The sequence below is a fragment of the Cotesia glomerata genome, linkage group LG10 (genome assembly GCF_020080835.1).
Source record: "Cotesia glomerata isolate CgM1 linkage group LG10, MPM_Cglom_v2.3, whole genome shotgun sequence".
In the NCBI taxonomy this organism is placed as follows: Eukaryota; Metazoa; Arthropoda; class Insecta; order Hymenoptera; family Braconidae; genus Cotesia; species Cotesia glomerata.
This window is the reverse complement of record NC_058167.1, coordinates 49696-71336: the sequence shown is the minus strand read 5'-3', so window position 1 is coordinate 71336 and position 21641 is coordinate 49696. Positions and strand designations below refer to the sequence as shown.

General features: G+C 34.8%; 1 protein-coding gene across 1 annotated transcript; it reads right to left on the bottom strand.

Moving 5' to 3' along the window:
* Window positions 1-3285: 3285 nt before the first annotated feature.
* LOC123272868 lies at window positions 3286-4017 on the bottom strand. Its single transcript, XM_044739881.1, has one exon. It carries the CDS (start codon window positions 4015-4017, stop codon window positions 3286-3288), a length of 732 nt encoding a protein of 243 aa, XP_044595816.1.
* Window positions 4018-21641: the final 17624 nt, after the last annotated feature.

Genomic DNA, 21641 nt, shown 5'->3' with positions numbered 1-21641 from the left:
TAATAAAACTTTACTGCAACATTTAACAAACTTACATCCAAAACGAAAAAGAAAAGATGAAGTAGTTCGCCGTGTACAACCAAGTCGTATCGCAGCGCGTCGAGCTCGAGAGCTGCTATGCATATTAGGAGATGAAAACACTGGTACAGAAAATGCAGAATGGGTAGATGACGATGAAGTTGATGGTTCTTTCGAAAAAGTCGAAGAAGATACAGCAATACCGATTATTGATATTTCGGAGCATTTGAAGAATCTTTGGACTTTGGAGTAAAAGCCGATTAAGTAGAAGAATTATTAATTGATTGTTAATGAAAATATTTATTAATTTATTTAAATTTTATCATTAAATAAAAAAAAATTTTAAATATCAAAATTTGTTTATAATTAACCACAAAATATTTTACATTTATAGGAGGGAGGGGTATTTAGCTTCTGTGACGCAATATTTATAGGGAGGGTTACAGAAAGTGTGACGCAGCGTGACAACGGGGGGGGGGGAGAGGGTCAAAAAAAGCGGATTTCAGCGTGACGTATTTTATGAACGGCCCCCAGGACAAAAAGAACATAAACCGGGCAATCAAAGCAAGCAAAGCGAAATTGTGGCAAGAGATCTGTAACGACCTTGATAAAGATATCCGGGGTAAAGCCTACCAAATTGTCACCAAACGACTTGGAAAGGCTCCACCAGAGGCGCCGAAGTCTCCAGCCTTAATGGACAGCATTGTAGCGGAGCTTTTCCCCAACTACCCGCCGCAGGGGAAGAAACACTACACTAAAAACTCTAAAAACAGCGAAGTAACACCCTTTACAACTAAGGAACTATAAGACGCGGCCAAGTCACTCAAAACAGGAAAGGCACCCGGCCCTGATGGCATCCCAGCATCGGTGATCAAGACTGTAGCCCTGGAATACCCAGACATACTCCTGAAAACCTACAACGCATGCTTGGCAACTGGCACGTTTCCCGCGGTCTGGAAGCGGCAGAGATTGGTTCTGCTAGATAAAGGCAAATGTGGCCCTGTAACACCCTCGTCGTTCAGACCACTTTGCATGCTGGACATTGCTGGGAAATTGCTCGAACAGCTTATACAGGGAAGACTACGAAACGACATCGATCGTGCTGGAGGCTTTGCCGCAAACCAACATGGCTTCCGGAAAGGACGTTCAACAGTCGGCGCGATCCAGACAGTCGTAGGGACAGCGAGAGAAGCATGGACTGGTAGCCTCAAAGCTCGTAAAGGATGCATTCTCCTCACGCTAGATGCCAAAAACCTATTCAACAGCACGAATTGGGGAGATACCCTAGACGCTCTGGAACACAAATTTGACGCAAAGCCAGAGAATTTGGCTCTAATCGACAACTACTTTGAAGAAAGAAAGCTCATAGCGGAAACTACAGAAGGACCACAAGAATACGCCATAACGGCTGGCGTGCCGCAAGGCTCAATAATGGGGCCCAATTTATGGAACGCAGACTATGACGAGCTTCTTAAGATTCCGTTACCAAAGAAAGTAGAGCTAACGGGGTTTCAGACGACGTCGCGGCCACAATAATAGTAGACAGCGTAGAGGAGGCAGAACTACTAGTTCGGGAACCCATTGATGCCGTCGAGACTTGGCTCGATAAACACCACCTGAAACTCACCAAGCACAAAACCGAGATGGTCGTTCTGACTCGTCAAAAATGGTTCCCAAAACCATTCGCAGTGGACATGGGAGGAACATCACTAACGTCAACAAGGGCCAAGCGCTATCTGTGGGTAATGATAGACGAGAAACTATATTTTCGCGAACACCTCGATAATGCATGCCAGAAAGCCAGCAAGACGGTGTCTAGCCTAGCAAGAATTATGACCAACACCATGGGACCAAGAACAAAAAAGAGAAGAGTTCTTCTAGAAGCAGTCCACTCGGTACTGTTTTATGGAGCTGAGATATGGGCAGATATATTAAAGCAGAAGACCTACCGGCGAAAGATAGCAGCAGTACTGCGGCGAGGCGCTCTCAGGGTTGCCTGCGCCTACCGCACAGTTTCCGAAGCGGCTGTATTCGTCATTGCGGGAGCCACGCCCATCGACCTATTAGCGTTCGAGAGAGTTGAACTCTATGACGCTAAAGATAGTGACGAAAACATGAAGGACGCAAGAACGAGGATAAAGGCGGAAACGCAACAAGAGTGGCAGGACCGATGGACATCGGGAGAGACGGGCAGATGGACAGCGCGCCTGATTCCAAACATCAACGTCTGGCTTTCTCGAAAGCACGGGGACACGGACTTCTTCCTGACCCAGCTATTGACGGGACATGGGCAGTTCAATGCCTATCTTTCCAAGATGGGTTTGCACAGCACACCAACGTGCAAATACTGCCCAGACAAAATTGACAACGCCGAGCACACGTTTTTCGAGTGTGATCGGTGGAAGGAGGACAGAATTAGCACCGAAGAAACAATAGGCACAACGTTCTCCCCTGAGAGCTTGGTAACCTGCATGATCAAAAAAGAAGAAAACTGGTTAGCTGTCGCAGCCTACGCGCAGCGCCTTTTAAACGAAAAATTGCAGAAAGGGATTAGAAACCAGTAGTAACAAGAAGTAGGTGTCGTTAGACACAACATGGACTGGATCGAAGTAATGCTAACGTGGTCCCGATCCAGTCTTCCCTGTAACATCGATGGGGAAAAGAGAGAGGAGGATGTTTAGTCGGTATTGTTGCAAAATAATATTGACTTCTGAGTCCGACATACCCAGGCACCAACACCAAGTCCTGGCATAGGTAAATGTATTTTACCTCCTCTATGAAAAAAAAAAAAAAAAAAAAAAACACACACACACACACACATACATACATACATACGTGCATACATACATACAGACATAATGACAACCTCGCAGGAGTAGTCAAGGAAGCTTCCTAGGACCTTAAAATGTCGAAATCTGATAAAAACTCGATTTTCGAAACCGGGGTAAAAACAATAACTTCCCGATTTTTGAAAATCTTCGATTTTCTTAGCGGGAAGTTAAAAATACTCAAAATATACTCAAAATATCGGTATGTTTGAATTCGCTAGGGAAGTAGAATCTTTATTCCTTTTTCTCTATTCGATGTAGAGGTGTCTGTAATTGTTTTTAAATTGATCCTAGCGTCAGCAAATTTTTTTCCCATATTGGCAGATAAATCACTACTATTTTTCTTATTATTTTAATTATTGTCAGAGTTGTTTTTATTATTGGATTTCGCAAGTACACGTATTTCAGACAACAATTTACTAGTTATATTTGATTTACTTTAGAAACATGCAATATAATTTATTGTCACTGTATTTAATTTAAGCTCATCGTGAGTGATACTAATTTTAGCGTGATAAACTAATTTTTGAAGAACCGATACATCGTTAATTGCATTATAAGCACCTTTCAAATCATCTGCTTGTAAATATTTTTCTGCTAATGCAGATTGTTTAAAACTTAATATTTCGGATTTTCGTTCAGGTAATTTTGATTTAAATAATGGTAACGTGTCACAAAATCCACTAACTATATTTTTAAACTCTATTAATAATCCAACCTGTTTCATTAGTCTAATAATTAACGGAGCATCAAATCTTATACAGTTGTGTGCTGTCAAAATAACTCTTTGTTTTGTTGACTTTAAAAAAGATAAAAGTCCATCTGCAGCGAACTTAGCAGATATAGTCTCAACTTTAATTCCTAATAAGAATAATTTTCCACCTTTTGTAGTATGGCCAGTAACAGCCGATGCACTGGGAGGGATTCCTTTTGTTGGAAGAATATATACATTATACTCAGTATCGTTATACTTGACAACGATTTGAACTATTTCACAGGAATGCCCAAAACCTGTATTTTTGAGGTTGAAGAAGACAGCTACTACAGTCTCATCTTTAGCTATAGAACTTTTTGGAACTGGCTGATCAACAAATTCTGTCCCAATATCTAACCCACTCTGCGACTGATAACAAATGCCTTCACGGTTTTGTGCATTAGTATTCGATTTCATTCGAGATGTAAAAAGTTGTCGACGTTTTTTTTTGCTGCCACAGTATTAGTTTTTGCTGCCTGGAGTCTTTTCAAATTATCTTTTTGTTCTAAGAATTTCAAGGAATGTTTCGTCGGTGGTGAGTAACCCATTTCTTGGTTTACATTTTTGATAAAAGAAAATCTTATATATTTCTCGCATGCAGCTGTAACAACTCTAAAGTCATTAGATTCTGATACACCATAGTGACGAGCCTTTGGAGGTTTGCTGGCAATCTTCATATTCATAGACTCGTTTGCTTGACTTGAACCACAAGGTGCTAACTGCTCTGCATTATTTGCAAAATTTCTAAAGATTTTTTCTAAAGAGTACTTTGAATCATCACCAGTTAACCCTTTACCACCAGGAAGTAACTTGTGTTCATACTTTTCAGGATTTTTATGAAATCCACACTATTCTTTACAGTTTGTGTGATCATCAAATGCATGTGGTAAGATATTGAGTAAAGCTTGCCTACTTGTTTCAACGTTACCCTGATTACTTTTTAATGAACATCGAAAACAATATTTCAGATATTGAATAACAGGTGCAGTTAAAGTCTTTAAAGTATATAAGTGCTTACTCAAGCCTGATGTAGCATGATTTAAATCTGCCTATTTCACAATTTTATGATCAGATTCTCTTCGTAATCTAGCAATGGTGCTCGAGTCATCATCTCCAATTAAAGTACTAACTGTTACTCGATCAGCTCCAATATCTTGATTATGTAAAAGCATTTCAACAGCTATATCTAGCTCCATTGCTTTCGAACACCGCTGAAATTTTCACAACAGTCATGGTCATCTTTCTCATGACCCCTTTGACACCTTGCACATCGTTTGTTTCATGTACTATATGCTAGAATCAATCCTGACAAGTGACCAATAGTTGTTGAATGATCTGAAAAGAAATGACTATTCAATTAATAAATTCTGACTAAATCGGTTTGATAATTTTTTAATTAAATATTTCTAAAGATATTAATTAAAATATCCTTATAATAATTTAGTCTAAATCTACAATAAAAACTACAATTGATTAGTTTCTTACAGAAACATTTATTTTTGATTATTTGCTGTTATTAGTACATTTTTCTATTAGTTATAAGTATACTTCATTCTGCAACTATTAGTATTTCTATTAATCTTTAATAAATTAACAGTAACTAAATGAGTATAGTTATAACTATAGTCTCTTATTTTTGCTTAAATGTTAAAAAATAAATTACTATTAAATATTAAATTGGTGACATGCACTGAACTGATTAAAAACTCATTACTACTTGATTGTTGTGTTCTTATCAGGATCAGAAAACATACTACCTGTTATGAACTATCGTCCGATTCCTTTCAATCTTAATACTATTTCTGCAACTTACTTTGGCAACTTTTTCAATACTTATACTTACGTCTCTTTCATACCTCTTCAGAAGAGTATGATAAACTGTTGGAATATTGAGGCATACTAGAATGCTATTAAGATGTGTTCCCCCATGGAAAAAAATTTATATGTCAAATATATTGAAAATATATTTTCAGATATAAATGGTGTATACATGAAATAAAAAGAAAATATAAGTCAAATATAAGCAAAATATATAAAAATATATATTATTTATAAAAAATATATAATTGAAATATATTTCATTTACATAACTTTTAGCCGATTTTTATATATTTAAAATGTACCCTCAAAGTAATGTTAGTATACGTGACATATATATATAGTATTACTAATAAAAAACGCAATAGAAGTTTAAAAAAATATACGTAGCGTATACTTGCTATAGATAAAAAATATAATTGAGAGGATATATTATAATTATTTGGTAAGTATATTTGATAAATAAAAAAAATATACAGGAAATGTTTTCGATTTATAAATAAAATATAAATGTCCAGATATATGGGAAAGATACTCAAAATGTAGTGAGTGTATATTAAAAATATAAGCAAGAATATATACGCAAAGTACATATTGATTATATTTAAATTATATAAAAAATATATTTCAGATATACTTGCAATATATGCGGCAAATTAGTAAATCATTCAGAGAAGGCAGGAAAGAAGGGGTCCAAGATAGTTTATGTAGAATAAAAAGCATCCGAAATGGACAAAGGGATAGCCATAAGGATTTTTCTCAAGGTATTTAGACCTAAATAGGAGTAGGGGAAGTTAACTGTGGGAGAAGCTGCAGAGAAGTTTCCAAAATGAGCAGCAGGACCACTCTGTGAATTTTTTCGGGGTAATTTGGGTCTAGGAAAAATTAGGAGAGGTCAGGTGCGCGGGTGGGTGCAGAGAAATATTCGAAATTGGCTGTCGGACCACTCTGCAAATTCTTCTCGGTGTTTTTTTTTTTATCCTGGAAAGTAGGAGATGAAGTCAGTAGTGGGAATGGCCGCGAGTAAGTATTCAAAGTAAGCAAGAAGACTCCATGTGACTATATCCTCGGAAAATTTAGACTTATACAAATATTAGAGAAGATTAGATGCAGAGTTGATTGATGCAGGAAAGTATGTAAGTTTATCAGGAGAAACTCAGCGTGGAGTTTTCTTGAGCTGTTTTAGGCCTAAACAGGATTAGAAGAGGTCCAGTGTGGTGATGGTCTCAAAGATTCATTCAAAATAGTCAGGATAATCACCAGGTAAATTTTTCTGTGGGTAATTTAGATCTGGAAAGTAGGAAGTAGAGTTAGCTGTGGAGTTTGCTATAAAACAGTATCTCTAATAGTCAGAATGATGAACTTATACTGTTTTCCTGAAAGAATTCAAGTCTGAAAAGGAATAGGGGAGGTCGGGTGCAGAATTTGCTACCTCTTAAAAAATTGTTATGCTGAATCCAAAAAAATAGTTAGTAATAGCCGTCTGGATTTTTCTCAAGGTAATTTGGATCAGGAAAAATTTACGAAAAGTCAGCTGCGTCGGTGGATATGGAGAAGCAACTAAAGTAATCAGGAAAAACATTTTGCAAAATTTTATTCAGCTCTTTCAAACCTAGAAAGGGCGAGGGAGATTAGTGGCGAGCATGACTATAGAGTAGCATCAAAAATATTAAAAGGTGTAGTTGTAAAGATTTTTGTGAACATAACTTTGGCCTGAAAAGTAATAGGGGAATTCAGTCTTAAAAACGTCTGCAAAGAAGTATTCAAAATGGTCCAGATGGTCATTGTGCAATGTTTTCCTGAGGGATTCAGGCTTGAAGAGAAGTTTGGATCAGATTAGGGCTGGCTGCAGAAAATCGTTCAAGATGGTTAATGAACTCTTCGGGTGGAGATTTTAAGAAATGTTTTGATTCTGAAAAGCCGTTAAGTAAATCAATTGCACTGCGTGCCGAGAAAGAACATCCAAGATGGCAGAGGTAATTGTCGAATTTTTCTTAAGTAATTTGGGTCTTGAAAGGATTGAAAAAAGTCAATTGCAGACTAAGTTAAAAAAAAACAATTAAAGAAAGCGAATTTCATCGAAAGATTCATTTTGGGTGACTTTCGACCTTAAACAGAAAAGGGTTAATCAGCTTGAAATATACTGTAAAGAAAAAATATATTTCTTTATAAATTTGTTACACACACATATATATAAATATATATATATATATATATATATATATATATATATATATATATATATATATATATATATATATATATATATATATAGAATGATATATCATTTTTTTACAGAGTTTAAGTTAATAATTCACAGTGACTTAGGTGTATACAAGCAACGTAATAATCCAATAGCTTATTATCTAAAAGAGTGATCCTTTCTTTTATTTGAGTTATTTGTACGGCTCTCAAAGATCCTCGTGTTCTTTTTAATCGTATTAAATTATCTAAACTTCTCCCAGATATTAAGCTTCCTCTTTTTCTGTCAAAGTACCTTCCAATCACGTATCCTTGAATATCTTCAGTTTTTTCTTTTTTGACTGTAACAAATACTTCCACTTCAAATATTTCTTCATTTTTTAGTAGCACTCTATAGTTTTTTTGTTTTGTGACTCTTTTTTGAGAATACTTTTTGCTGTAAATGATTTGTTTATCAATTCTTGCTCGAGTGTAAATTTTGATCTGATCATTTTTTCTAATTTTCTTGTCAATCGAGTATAATTCTAAAATATATCTTCGTTTTTTCAACTTGTGGCATGAATTACCGATCATCTCAACAAATTCATTTAACTTTTGTGATTTTTTGTGTTTTACGTTTCTATCAAATAATTTATGTAGAAATTTTTTTTGTGATTCTGTTAGAAAATCAGCGCACTCATCTTCTGAATTCGCAACTGCAATTTTCATTCTAACTGTATCACAGACTTGCAGAGCAACTCTGTTAACGCTTTGTACATATTCTTTCAATATTTGATTGAAATCTTCGTAGATAAATGCACTATGCGTATATAAAGGTCCCCAATTTCTAACACCTTCGGCTAAATGTAACAGTAAATGCACATTAAAAGTCATGCTACTTTTTTTATACAGTACCTCTGTTTCTTTGACGAACATAACAAGTAGTTGTTCAGCTCTATGAATTTCTGACGGCAATATAGAACATTTGTTCATGATTGTTACAGTTTCAACCAATAAGCTCCAGTGCTCTATCAAATCTCTTGGAAATACAAGTTTCAAAGTCGGTAAACTGTAGAACAAAAGCCACACTACCCACTCATGTGCTTTCCAGTGTACTCGATCAGACATTTTTCTCGGAGTTCTTGAAATTTCGAGTGATGGTTTGTAAGATGTTAGAATTTTGTCGACTTTCTTCAATAAATTTCCGCAGTAAAATTTTTCATCCTTGTTTACTGAGCTGAACCATAGATCGCCAAACTATCTGCAAACTCCTAAGCCAACACAGTGCATCCAATCAACATCTAGATTCTTGATAAGATCAAAATTAGGGATGCCACACAATAATGATTTAAGTTTCATGCCTTTTTCATGGTTTTCAGCGTGTTGCAAAGTACTTTCATGGTTACGTAATCCTTCTCCAAATAGGCTGTTATTCCCGAAAACTGCATAAACTCTCACATGGCCTCTTCCTTTTTCAACAGTTTCACTTGGATGTAAACACATCCCACAACCGAATTCGCCATTGAATTGTGTTGATCCTCTCATCACAGGTCTTTGCACAGAGTCGCAAACACAATTCAACACCCGACACTTCTTTGTGAAAACCGTACCGTTATATGTGTAACTGAATCCATTTTGATATAGTTGTTCACATTCTTTAACAAACGGACGAAGGTATTCATTCACGGATTTTAATTTTCCTCTTCCAAACCATAAACTAACCACCATAATATTTTTTCTTCGATTTGCAGGTGATAATTCATTAACGGAGCATAACAGCGGATAAATGGAGCAATTTGAACTTTTGAATATTGGAACGCCGTCAAGACTAAAATTAATACTTATCATATCTTGATTTTGGTCGATCATTATGATTTATTATTAAATCATGATGATTTTTGCAAAAATGCTCCAGTTGCTCTTTCAGTGATAAATAAACAAATATATTCCCTTGAGCTACATTTTTTACGTTAAAATTCAACCTACAGTGATTACATTGTAACTTATCTTTTTTTTTTTTGGTACAGTCCGTTGAGGGCCGACATAAGAAAAGCACCGCCTACAAAAATAGTGGATTGTTAAACATCCAAATATTTATACGGAATTTTTTTCCAGTAATATCTTGGTGAATGCGTCGATTTCGTGTTACTACAAGTATCAAGCAATTTCATAATCGTATCAGTATAACTGATATTATTACACAGCAGTATCTGTGTAACTAAAATTGCGCTTAAGTTTTTTTGCCATTGTCAATAACGTTCTCACTAAGACTTCAGGCATATATTGTTGTTGACTTAAACTAGGTCCATCATCATCATCATCATCGTCATCATAATCAACGTCGTCGTCATAGTCGTTGTCTTTGTCCATGCTCTTGCCATCATAACTATTTTCACAACTTTTATGATCAAAATTATCATTCTCACAATTATTATGATCATAATTGTCATGGTCATAATCATAACTGTCATTATCATGATCATAATTATCATGGTCTTTTTACAAATATAAATAATGCTGTGAAGCGGAAAAGAATAGGAGTTACGGTAATTATTACGTGAAGCGTTCCACATTCACGTAACAGGATATTGGTAGGAAAGGATTTTTTATTTATTTATTTTTTTTTTATTTTATTGAAGACATTCGGCCCTAGAACTGACGTTCCCTAAAGGCCGTAGATATTTAATAGTATTATTACATAGTGATTAAGTACTTTGAATACAAAATTATAAAGTAATTTGAATACAAAATTAAAAAGTAATTTGAATACAAAATTAAATAGTAATCTGAATACAAAATTAGAAACCATTTTGAATAACATTTTAATCATATAAGTAAATGAACACTTATTATTATTATTGACTCTCTAGTTCAAATGCCTTTATCAAAAATTAATTTGTAACACAACGTCTGAAACTCAGCTGAAGAATTCACGGCCACAAGATCACTCGGTAACTGATTCCATTCCCTCACTGCAGTCAACAAGAATGAATTTTCATAGGCAACAGTCCTACAGGCAGGCTGATGCAGAACTTGATTTCTACGCTCAGCACGACTCCTGACATCAAGCAATATTTTGAAATTCGAATGCAACAACTTATGATGCTGCATATTTAGCATTTTATACACCAGACTCAAAATTAGAAACTCACGCCTACTTCGGAGCGTCAACCATCCAAGTCTCCTCCTGTAAGGTGTTATGTGCTCAAACCGCCGAGCTCCAAATATGAATCTGATGCAAGCATTGAACTTCCGCTGGAGCCTAAGTTGCAAAGTCCCCGAAATATTTGTAAATACAGCACTGCAATAATCAAATATAGGCAATATCAGAGCAGCAACTAGTCTTCTCCGCATTGAAGCACTTAGCACCTTACTGTTCATTTTCAATCGAGCAAGACAACTCATCGCTTGTTGGCTAGTAGATACCACTTGGTCATGCCAAGACAAAGTACTGTCTAAGAGAACACCAAGATACTTGACAGTGGAGACATAGACAACAGGCACTCCATTTACGAGCACACTAGGTGCATTCTGACAAATTGGACTGCTAACATGTTGCCGACTGCCGAAAATAGCAGCTTTTGTCTTAGCCTCATTAAGTTTGAGCCGATTGTGACGGCACCAATCTTCAATTTTCACAATCGTAGCGTTCAACCCATCCACTGCCTGTCCAATTCCTTCCATTTTGCTAATAACATAGATCACTAGATCATCAGCATAAAATATATGCTTACAGTCTATCACAGAACCAAGCTCCGAAACAAACAGTGCATACAGCAGCGGTCCAAGCACACTCCCCTGAGGCACTCCACTAGTCAGCTCTTTCCATGACGAGACATTATCCTCATTTTTTACCGCCTGACGCCTGCACGTCAAATACGAATGAAACCACCTTAGTGCACTCTCTGAAAGGTTCAGTTCTCGTAGCTTCATCAGTAGTAGCAAATGATCAACACTATCAAATGCTTTTGTAAAGTCAAAAAACACTGCAGTAGTAATTAACCGCTCATCGATTCCAGCACGTATATCGTCACATAATCGAAGCAATGCCGTTTGCGTACTCATTCCCTCACGAAACCCAGTTTGACAAGGATCTAATAAGTTATTAGCCGTAACATAGCAGACTAATTGTTCATAGACACAGCGCTCAAGCACCTTTGATAACGAACACAGAATGGAAATTGGTCTGTAGTCACTGAAATGCTCTGGCGATTTCGCCTTCGGTATCGGAATAACAAATGTATCTTTCCACTGCTTCGGAAACTCTGATGACACCAATGACGCATTGAGCAAGTCCACAATCGATTGCAAACAAAATGGCAGTAATAGCTTATAGTACCCAATTGGAATCCCATCCGGCCCAACCGCACCTGTGCTAATGCGTTTTAAGTTCTTTTCAACATCACTAATAGTAATCTCAACAAAAGTAAACTGCTGATCACCATCGCCACATATGCACGCCGCCAGCAGCAAATCATCGCTTACACAACTGCCACCAATTGACACAAAATAATCATTGAGTCCTTCAACATCAAGATTTAACGGATTTACAGATGACTTAGTTTTGAGAAGCCCAAGCCGCCTGAAATCATTCCAAATTGCCTTCGGACTTCCATGAAGTTCTAGCCTCGATTTTAAATAATCCTTCTTGGCAGCCAAAATCCTTCGTTTAACTAGACGACACACATTGGAAAACTCAGCATACGCATACCCAGTTCTTTTGAAAATTCTATACAACTTATTCCTTCTGCTTTGGAGATCACGTATGTCGTCATTAAGCCACGGAGCTGGTAACCTAGAAACTTTGATTGTACGCTCAGGAGCAATTGAGTCCAAAACTCGACAAATACCACCATTCAGAGTAGTAACCGACTCATCCAATGTCTTATAACGATCAAACATCGGTAGCTCAGTTTCTAACACTTGGGCCTCAATGGCTTCCGGAGTGATTAGCTTCCAACTGCGACACTTAATTGTCTTTGCCTGCTGCTTTGTCATAGCAAAATTCACATTCACCGATATCACATCATGTCCTGACAAAAAAGGCACATCTGACTGAGCTGAAGAAATAACCGCTGCTTGGTCACTCACAATGCAATGATCAATCCACGTGTCCGATGTCGCCGTATGATGCGTAGCAGCATAGGGAACCAAATACAAATCATGCATGCTGCAGAAGTCCCTCAGACACTTGGACTCATAAGAATCCGTCAACATGTTAATATTTAAATCACCAATAATCACAATGTTGTTGTAAAAAGGCAGCAGCTGATCAAAGTTTTGCTCAAAAGCATCAAACAATGCCGCTCGCGGCGGTCGGTAAATAACACAAACTAATATCTTTCTGCTGTTATCAGCCAGTAATTCAACAGCAATATATTCCAATTCAAAATCTGATAAGTTCGATGAGCATGCCACTACCCTTGAAGACAATGTATTCTTCACAAACAATGCAACACCACCCCCATGACGCAGCCTCCTGTCATTTCTATGTAACCGAAAGCTTGGCAAATTAATCTGAGCATCAACAACATTCGCATTGAGCCAAGTCTCAGACACAGCAATAACATCCGAAAAATCAGATCTAAATTGTTCTTGAAATTCATCAACATGAGGCACAAGTGATTGAGCATTAAGGTGACATAGTTTTAAATAATTAGGTACACTCGGAATTACAGCTGAGACAACACGTTGTGGAGAGTCAATATGTTCACGTTATGCAGACAGCCCCTGAATATGATCAAGGTCCATTGATGGGTACACCTTGACCGGCTCAGACCCAACCTTAGGACGAATACAAACACATGTGTTAGCAATCCAGATGTTTCTCTTATCTATTGCTGGATATTTTCCTATCAATGATCGCTTTATTTTGTACAGCGATTGCGGGTACCTCCTACTAACATAAATAGGCACTCTAGGCATGCCTGGAATTATCACATTAGCCGTAAGATCCTTAAGCTTTCTCCTTGCAGCAATAAAACTGTTGACAGTCTGTGGCGACTTACACTTGACAACAATCTCGCGACATCTAGCCCCTGGACCCTTCTTGCCAATTCTGTCCGCATACTGAAACCTATCGCAATTTAAGTCAGGCACACCCATCATAGACCCAAGCCGCACAACCATATCAAGCAAATCCTCTGATTCAACTTCCTTAAAACCAGAAACAACAAATTGGTCACTGAGTAATGCAGACTCCAACTGAAGCTGACGTATTTCCACATTAATGTCAGACGATGCCTTTACTGTACTGCTAACCTGATCCGCAACCTGCTTTATAAAAGCAGCACTATTCGAAGATCCAATGTCTGGCAACCCTCCTGCCTCAAGCTTCGTGACACGATCATTTAATGTACCGCAGGTATCTTGTAATTTGTCAACACGCTCCGTCAGACCTGTTAATTTTTCATTCATCGTAGTTAACAAATCTAGCTTGGCATTAATCTGCGCCAGCACTGCAGCAGAGTCCGTAGGTAATGGACAGACCGGACACCTAACCGCTACAAAAGCCTTGGCATCTACCTTTGTTTGTAAACAATAACGCACCTTTACACAAAGTGTATGAAACATATGTTTACACGATGCGCCAGTACTCTCAGCTGAAGCAGTGTCACTGATTTGCCGACAACACAATCCACAGTACTCTACTTTATCTCCAGCTTTATCTTTTTCTTTAGTTTTATCTGTTTTATCTCCAGTCTTATCTTTTTCTTTAGTTTTATCTCCAGCCATTTCCACAAGAGGGCAGCCGGATCTCAGATAACCAGATTAAATGCCAAAGATGCTAGTACAACAATTATCTAGACCTAACCATAAACTAGCGAAAACCGAACTACAGCTAGCAATTTATACAGTCAGTCTTAACCAAAACTGAAAACAATATCGATATAATTATGCAATAAAAGCACTTCAGTGTGAAATACACTCAAACCACCAGAAAATATCAACTGATGCACAAAAAACTCGAATATCAAGCAGAGCAAACCTCCATACATCCACTCACTATGAAGTCAGAACTATACATTGAGAGAGGAATGTGGAGAGGATCATCTTAATGTGAGTTTATAGAATATGCGAGAAAAAATTATTAGATAGCTCGGACTGGGATTCGAACCCAGAACCTTCCAAAGACATGTCGGCTACTCTACCATTTGAGCTATGTCCCAGAACAGGATATATCAATAGTAAATATTATAAGTGAATAGTAAAATCACGATTTTACTGTTTGAAATGATAATTTTTAGCAGTTGATCATTACTTATTATAAATCGACTGTTATTTATTACAGTTTACTTTTTTCCGTGTATACACTTATGTTAGCAAAAAAAAGAGGAGCAAAAATAAATTAGAAATAGGATTCAGCAATGAAAATAATTTTTTAAGCTTCCCGCTTATTATGATCTCAAATCTTGTATGTTTGTTAGCTATTAGAACTCAAAAATATGATGCTTATATGTTTTAAAACCATATGAATACACAAACACAAATATACTCATATATATACACTCGTACATAATGATACTATTTCCAAAATACTCAGGATAGGTTATTAGGGCTTTAAAACGTTATTTTTAAATTATTAATTTATAAATATAATTTTTAAATTATTAATTCTATTGGTAGGAAATTTAAAATGGTACTATCTAATGAAGTATTTTATTCTTGCTATACTTTTTAACTTTGTGGTACTACTTTCAGATTAGTCTAGTAACTCCTTAATTCTTTTAGTGGGAAGTTGAGAATATATTTTAATATTTATTACGTTGTAGAAAATATAACGTATTTGAAAACGTACAAGTGAGTCTACTATTGATGGTACTTGATCGCCACAGAACACTTTAGATCCATCTTCGATGCGTCTACAATAGGGTGGTTCATTTCCGCAAAATTTTTATTTTTCACGGTGCTCATGCAAAATATTAATCTACGTATAGAAAAAAAAATTCTTACCAAGTTTGAGCTCTTAATAATGATTTTAAGTACTTACAATAAAAATTTAAAGTTTTACCATTTAAAATACATGTAAAAAAATTTTTTTTTTTTTCAAATTTTTAATGCTTACCCGGCATTTACAATATTGCAAATCGGTATAATGGACCTTGTGGGGAATTTCACGCTCTTTAAAATAGCTTTCGAGTTTTTTTGTGTAACTCACACTGTTTCACCAGTAGGAGTCGTCAAAGTACAGTTTTTGAAAAAAATATATTTTTTTTTTAATTTTTCGAGCAAACCGCCAAAAGTAGGAAGAAAAAAAGGACTGACTCATAAAAAAAAAGTTATTCAACCAATATTTAATGAATTTACAGCTATTTTTATACCGGAAAACGTAAGAAATTTGTAACAGGGAAAATCGAACTTCCCGGGGTCATTATCGACCCCGATAATTGACGCACGGTAGGTAAGGGTTTTCCCTTACTTTTCGATTTTTGACAAGAGTTTCGACTTGTCACCGGGCGTGCTAATCAAGATTCCCCACTACTGTTCCCGGAAAATGAAGCGGGGCGTAACAATAGGAAAGTTCGAGAGCCTGAGCTGAGGGTTATAAAAGAGCGAGCACGAAAAACATCGAGGCTTTTTCCCTTCTGGAAGCCAGTGGCCTTTTGCCTTTTGTGAATCAGTGACCTTGTTGAGATTAGATAAGTCAAGAGAGTGCAGTTTTGAACGCCGACGATAGAAAGCAACTACTGAGGAGTTTATTACGGTATTTGGAATTGGACAAGTCCTGACCGGAAGCTAACATAGTGGTTTGAGACGACAAGACGTCAAGCGGCGGAGCCAGCCAAGTTGGACCGGGGTATCAGTCGTCGTTGGATAAAACAATAATTGAGTCTCTAGGTATTTTCGATTAATTTAGGCCAAAATTGATTATTAATTTAATTAAGAGGCTGAAATAATTTAAATTAATTTCTCGAGCGGTCATTTTTATATTAGCAAGTTTTGTACTTTAGAGATTCATGCGCCAAGGTCATTTAGCTAGTTTTGTTATTGGATATTTATTTTAAAAGAATGAGATTAATAGTTTATTTGTGAATTTACTGTAGATAATTTAATCAGTAATTTATTATAGGCCTGCTGGCTATAATAAATTAATTTAGTTAATAATTTTCGGGATATAAAGAAAAGTAAATTTGAATAAGAAATGAAAATGCGTAATTAAGTCAGTGAAGGTCATTCTAGAATGTATGTAGTTAAGAGTTGTATTGAGACGCTTAGGATTCGAATAGTTGATGTTTAGAATTTTGTCTAGGAAGATTAAATTTAGTAAATCCTGTAATGAGTTCAGTAGAATTTATTAATTGAAAATATTAGTAGAAAATTTAGTAAGTGAACTAGTACAGAAATTTAGTGATTATGTAATGTAGTAAGATTTATTTGCAGTAAACAAGTGTTGACGTAAAATTTAGTAGATTACGATAGTATTGTAAAGTTTTGGAAAATTAAATTTAGGCCGGTGGATAAATGTAATTGAATTGTTTAAGTTAGAAAAGTGCTAAATCAATTATTAAATAATTGATTGAATTAAGGATAATTTATTAGATAAATTCGATAAGAAAATTTGGTGAATTTGGTAAATTTAGTTAATCTGGAGATTAAATTTATTTAAGGAAAATTGGTTAAAATTTTATTTAAGAAAATTTGAGAAATGAAGTTAACGTTCGGTGGATGATTTTATATGGAATTGAATAAGATTATATGGTATTCCGTCAGGTAGACGAGGTTGTTTATGTGAAATTAGTTCAGATAATTGAATAATTAAGAAGTTTTTATTGGGTAAAACATGTTGTTTGTTATTCCGTCAGTTGGACGAGGGTTTAAGAAATTAAGAATCTAGATGCGTAATGGTCTATGATTAAATTTAGAAATTAGGAATCTAGATGCGTAATGGTCTATGATTGAATTAGGAAATTAAGGATAGATGCGTAATGGTCTATGTAGAGTTAAGAAATTAAGAAGATAGATGCGTAATGATCTATAGTTGAAAGAATTTAAGGATATTTAGTTATAAGTTTTGGCAAGTGCCTGCGTAGGTGAGAGGTCCTCACAATTAAGTAATTGATAGGTTAATTTTAAGGGTAATATTATTAAGGAATTTTGTTAAAATAAAATTGTTTATATTGAATAAATAATTAAATTGTTAATAATTGTTTCTCAGTATTAATTTTTCAGCCTTTCTCAACTTCTCACGACCCGATCTTTCCTTCTCATGCTCCCCGGTTTCTGGGACACCGAGTATAAAATCCCAGTGGCGCCCTTTTCAAAGAGGAAAGGGGTGACCAATTGGACAGGGCTAACCACCCCGTTACAAATTGATAAATACTAACTCATAATGTTATTTAGATTCATTTTTTTATTTATTACCATTATATTTCCCTACACTAAGAATTTTTTTAAAATCATTATGATTTCTCACTCATAATAAATATTAAAACACACAAATTAATAAAAAAACTACAAGAATAAAATTGTAACATAGATCTTGCAATTCTTCAACATTTCTGTCGTTTACCAAAAAAATAAAAATGAAAATTATTTAATTTTTTGTAACAAAATTTCAAAATTAGTAAAAAATTTAATTTTTTTTATTGTCAACTTTATTCACTCCAACTTTGTATAAGTAGAAATCATTCTTTGAAAAATTGCACCAAGCAGTCCCGAGATGGCATATTCTAACATTGCTCTAGTTAATTAGCATGATATTACCGTCTCTATTGTCTTTGTTGACAAATTTGCTTCTTTATGGCATACCTAACCTCAAAATAATTTTTTCATTGTTTGTTGTATTAAGTGATTAATCCGAGAATCAATTGACGCTGATACTAAGACAGAATAAGCCAGTTTTTTAATAAACTATATTCAAATTACTATTTTAATATCAATTTTTTGCTGTCACTTGTGTTTAATGATATATATGGTATTTAAATTAGTTCTTGATATTCTTCAGTATTTATTTGATTACATTTCATTAACTTTCTAACCTAACTATTGTTTATTATGGCTGAATTAATTGGTAATAGGACATATAACTATTTAGTTGGCTTTGAAATTGAAGAATTTAATTGTTATAAATTACCTACTTATCGTGACGTTATTAATTTATTTATGTATAAACATTTGACGTTAAAATTGACTATACGTATCAGTACTACCGAAGCTATCGATGAATTAGAGGCTATGTGGGATAAAATTGGAATTCCCACGACACTGAAACGAAATAGTATTCGGAAATTTGAAAAGTTTTATGACGATTATAAAGACATTAAGAAATGAAAATCGAAGAATGTCGACAAAATGATGGCAATAAATGTTTACCATTAATATCTAAGTTAAACGGAAATGCAATAGTACTTTCTGATCAATCAGTTTTGCAAGATATACAGGATGAAATACAAGATGAAAATAACAACATTGAATTTAGTAAGTATAGAATTCTATTCACACTGATGATTGAATTGTCATTTCTGCATTCATAATAATGCATTTATCCTATTGTCATATTAAATTTCACACTTTTTGGCATTCATTTTTGCGATTTTTAGTAAATTCTGTCGTCATATCCTTAGAATATTGAAAAAGTTTAGAATTTTATTTTTGTTAAATAGACAAGTTAAAATATGACATTGGTACTGAAGATGTTATAATTAAAGATATCCTGTACAAAAAAAAAATACTCTACTACCCTTCATCGAAGATCATCTACAGGTAAAAATATTGTACAGTTTTTTACTAATGGAAAAAATTATTGCTAAGTTGTGCTTTGTTTCTCTCACTGAGTAAACAATTTTCATATTTTAATATTAACTACATTCCATTTTTTACAGAATCGAACTTCAAGAGATGACTATCATGAACTTTTGACGTTGAGCTACATTTTTTTAGGAGGTATACCAAACAAAGGTATAAAATTTAGAGCTCCTGGTGCTATGCACCATGCTCGTTGGCTATCGAAAGCTATCTATAGTTTAAAAATATATATGTTCAGAGAACAATTTCACGTCAACCCTTCAGAATTGTTAGCTTTACGAGAAGTTTGATTATTTATTGTTTTTTCTTATGTTGAAGCATGGTTCGTAGCAACAAGTGCTATTGAAGCTCCGTATCATGACTCAAGTGATTTTGTGACTCAAGAATCTCTCACTATTTTTGATAAGTTTAATTTGACGTGTGAATTTCTAGACATCGACCCTGATTTGTGGGAAACAGATCTAGAATACATTACTTGCTGCGAAACTTTCAAAAAACTACGGGTTGTTAATGATACTGCCGAACGATGTGTTGCACTCATTGAAAAATTAAACGAGTTTGGTACATATGATGAAGATCAAAAACAATATTTATTATGAATAGTTCAACAATGTAGAAAAGACTTTCCAACGTGCGCCAAAAACTATATTCAGCTTTGAAATCTTGATGTATTTTCAATAACATTAGCAATTATTTGAAATTTACTAACTTGTTTTTTATAACTATTTAGATGTTTATCACATTTCAAGCATTTTACATAATAACGTAACCTTCTGTATATTTTGATTAAATTTTTGTTGCTTTTTTATGAATTCATGTGTTGTTTTTGTATTCATTATGAGTAAAAAATCATACTAATTTTAAAAAAGTTCTTAATGTAGGGAAATATAATGGTAATAAATAGAAAAAATGAATCTAAATAACATTATGAGTTAGTATTTATCAATTTCTTACGTTTTCCGGTATAAAAATGGCTGTAAATTCATTAAATATTAGTTGAATAACTTTTTTTTTTTATGAGTCAGTCCTTTTTTTCTTCCTACTTTTGGCGGTTTGCTCAAATAATTAAAAGAAAATATATTTTTTTCAAAAACTGTACTTTGACGACTCCTACCGGTGAACCAGTACGAGTTACACAAAAAAACTCTAAAGCTATTTTGAAGAACGTGAAATCCCCCACAAGTTCCATTAAACCGATTTGCAATATTGTAAAAGCCGGGTAAGCATTAGAAATTTGAAAAAAAAAAATATTTTTACAGGCATTTTAAATGGTAAAACTTTAAATTTTTATTGTAAGTACTTAAAATTATTATTAAGAGCTCAAACTTGGTAAGAATTTTTTTTTCTATATGTAGATTAATATTTTGCATGAGCACCGAAAAAAAAAAAAAAATTTTGCGGAATTGAACCACCCTAGTCTACAATAACAACAAACATTTTTATTAGAAAAATAAAATATAAAATAACAGATAATTATATTACAAATTATCTGCTATTTGACGGACCTAGCTGTTTGTTTCAATAAATAACCATACACCTTTAAATGTATAAAAAATTCAAAGTAATCAGATGAAATTGTCGAATTTTATTTATGTCACACAACAATGCTGGCAAAATATCGCGTGCTTAAGGGCGGGGTAAGGGTTTTCACTTTCGAAAAATCGATTTTTTTTTGTTTTATCTTATTGTTTAACATTTCAAGAATATGTCCTCAAAATTTTAATCCGATCTAAGCAATATTCTTTAAGTTATTGTTTAATTAGTCTCGGGGCCTTTAACGCTCTAACTCTAACAGCTACGGGCGGTTGGGATTGCAATGCAGCTGCTCAGTGTGATGGTTCAATCGAGTTCAAGAGCTGTAAAAAAGAAGGACTTGGCTTCCAAATCCAAGTCAAATGTACAAAATGTGATCCACGCTTTATACCGTCGAGTGAGAAAACTGGTCATTGCTATGAAATAAACACTCGTTTTGCCTTTGTAATGCGTACATTAGGTTTGGGTTTAGCAGGCTGCAATAAATTTTCCGGGCTCATGGACATAGCAAGTAGTTTTCTATCAAAACAATCTTATTTGGATCTCATGAAATCTATTTGCTGCAGCATCGAAACGACTGCTGAGAAATTTCTTGTCTCCGCCGCAGACGAAGAAAAACAGCTAACACGTGAAAATTCGGAGTCAGACACTTTGACCGTTTCTGGTGACGGCACGTGGCAGAAGCAAGGCTTTAGCTCTTCTTTTGGCGTCACTTCCTTGATTGGATATTGGTCTGGAAAAGTTATCGATATTTTCGTAAGTAG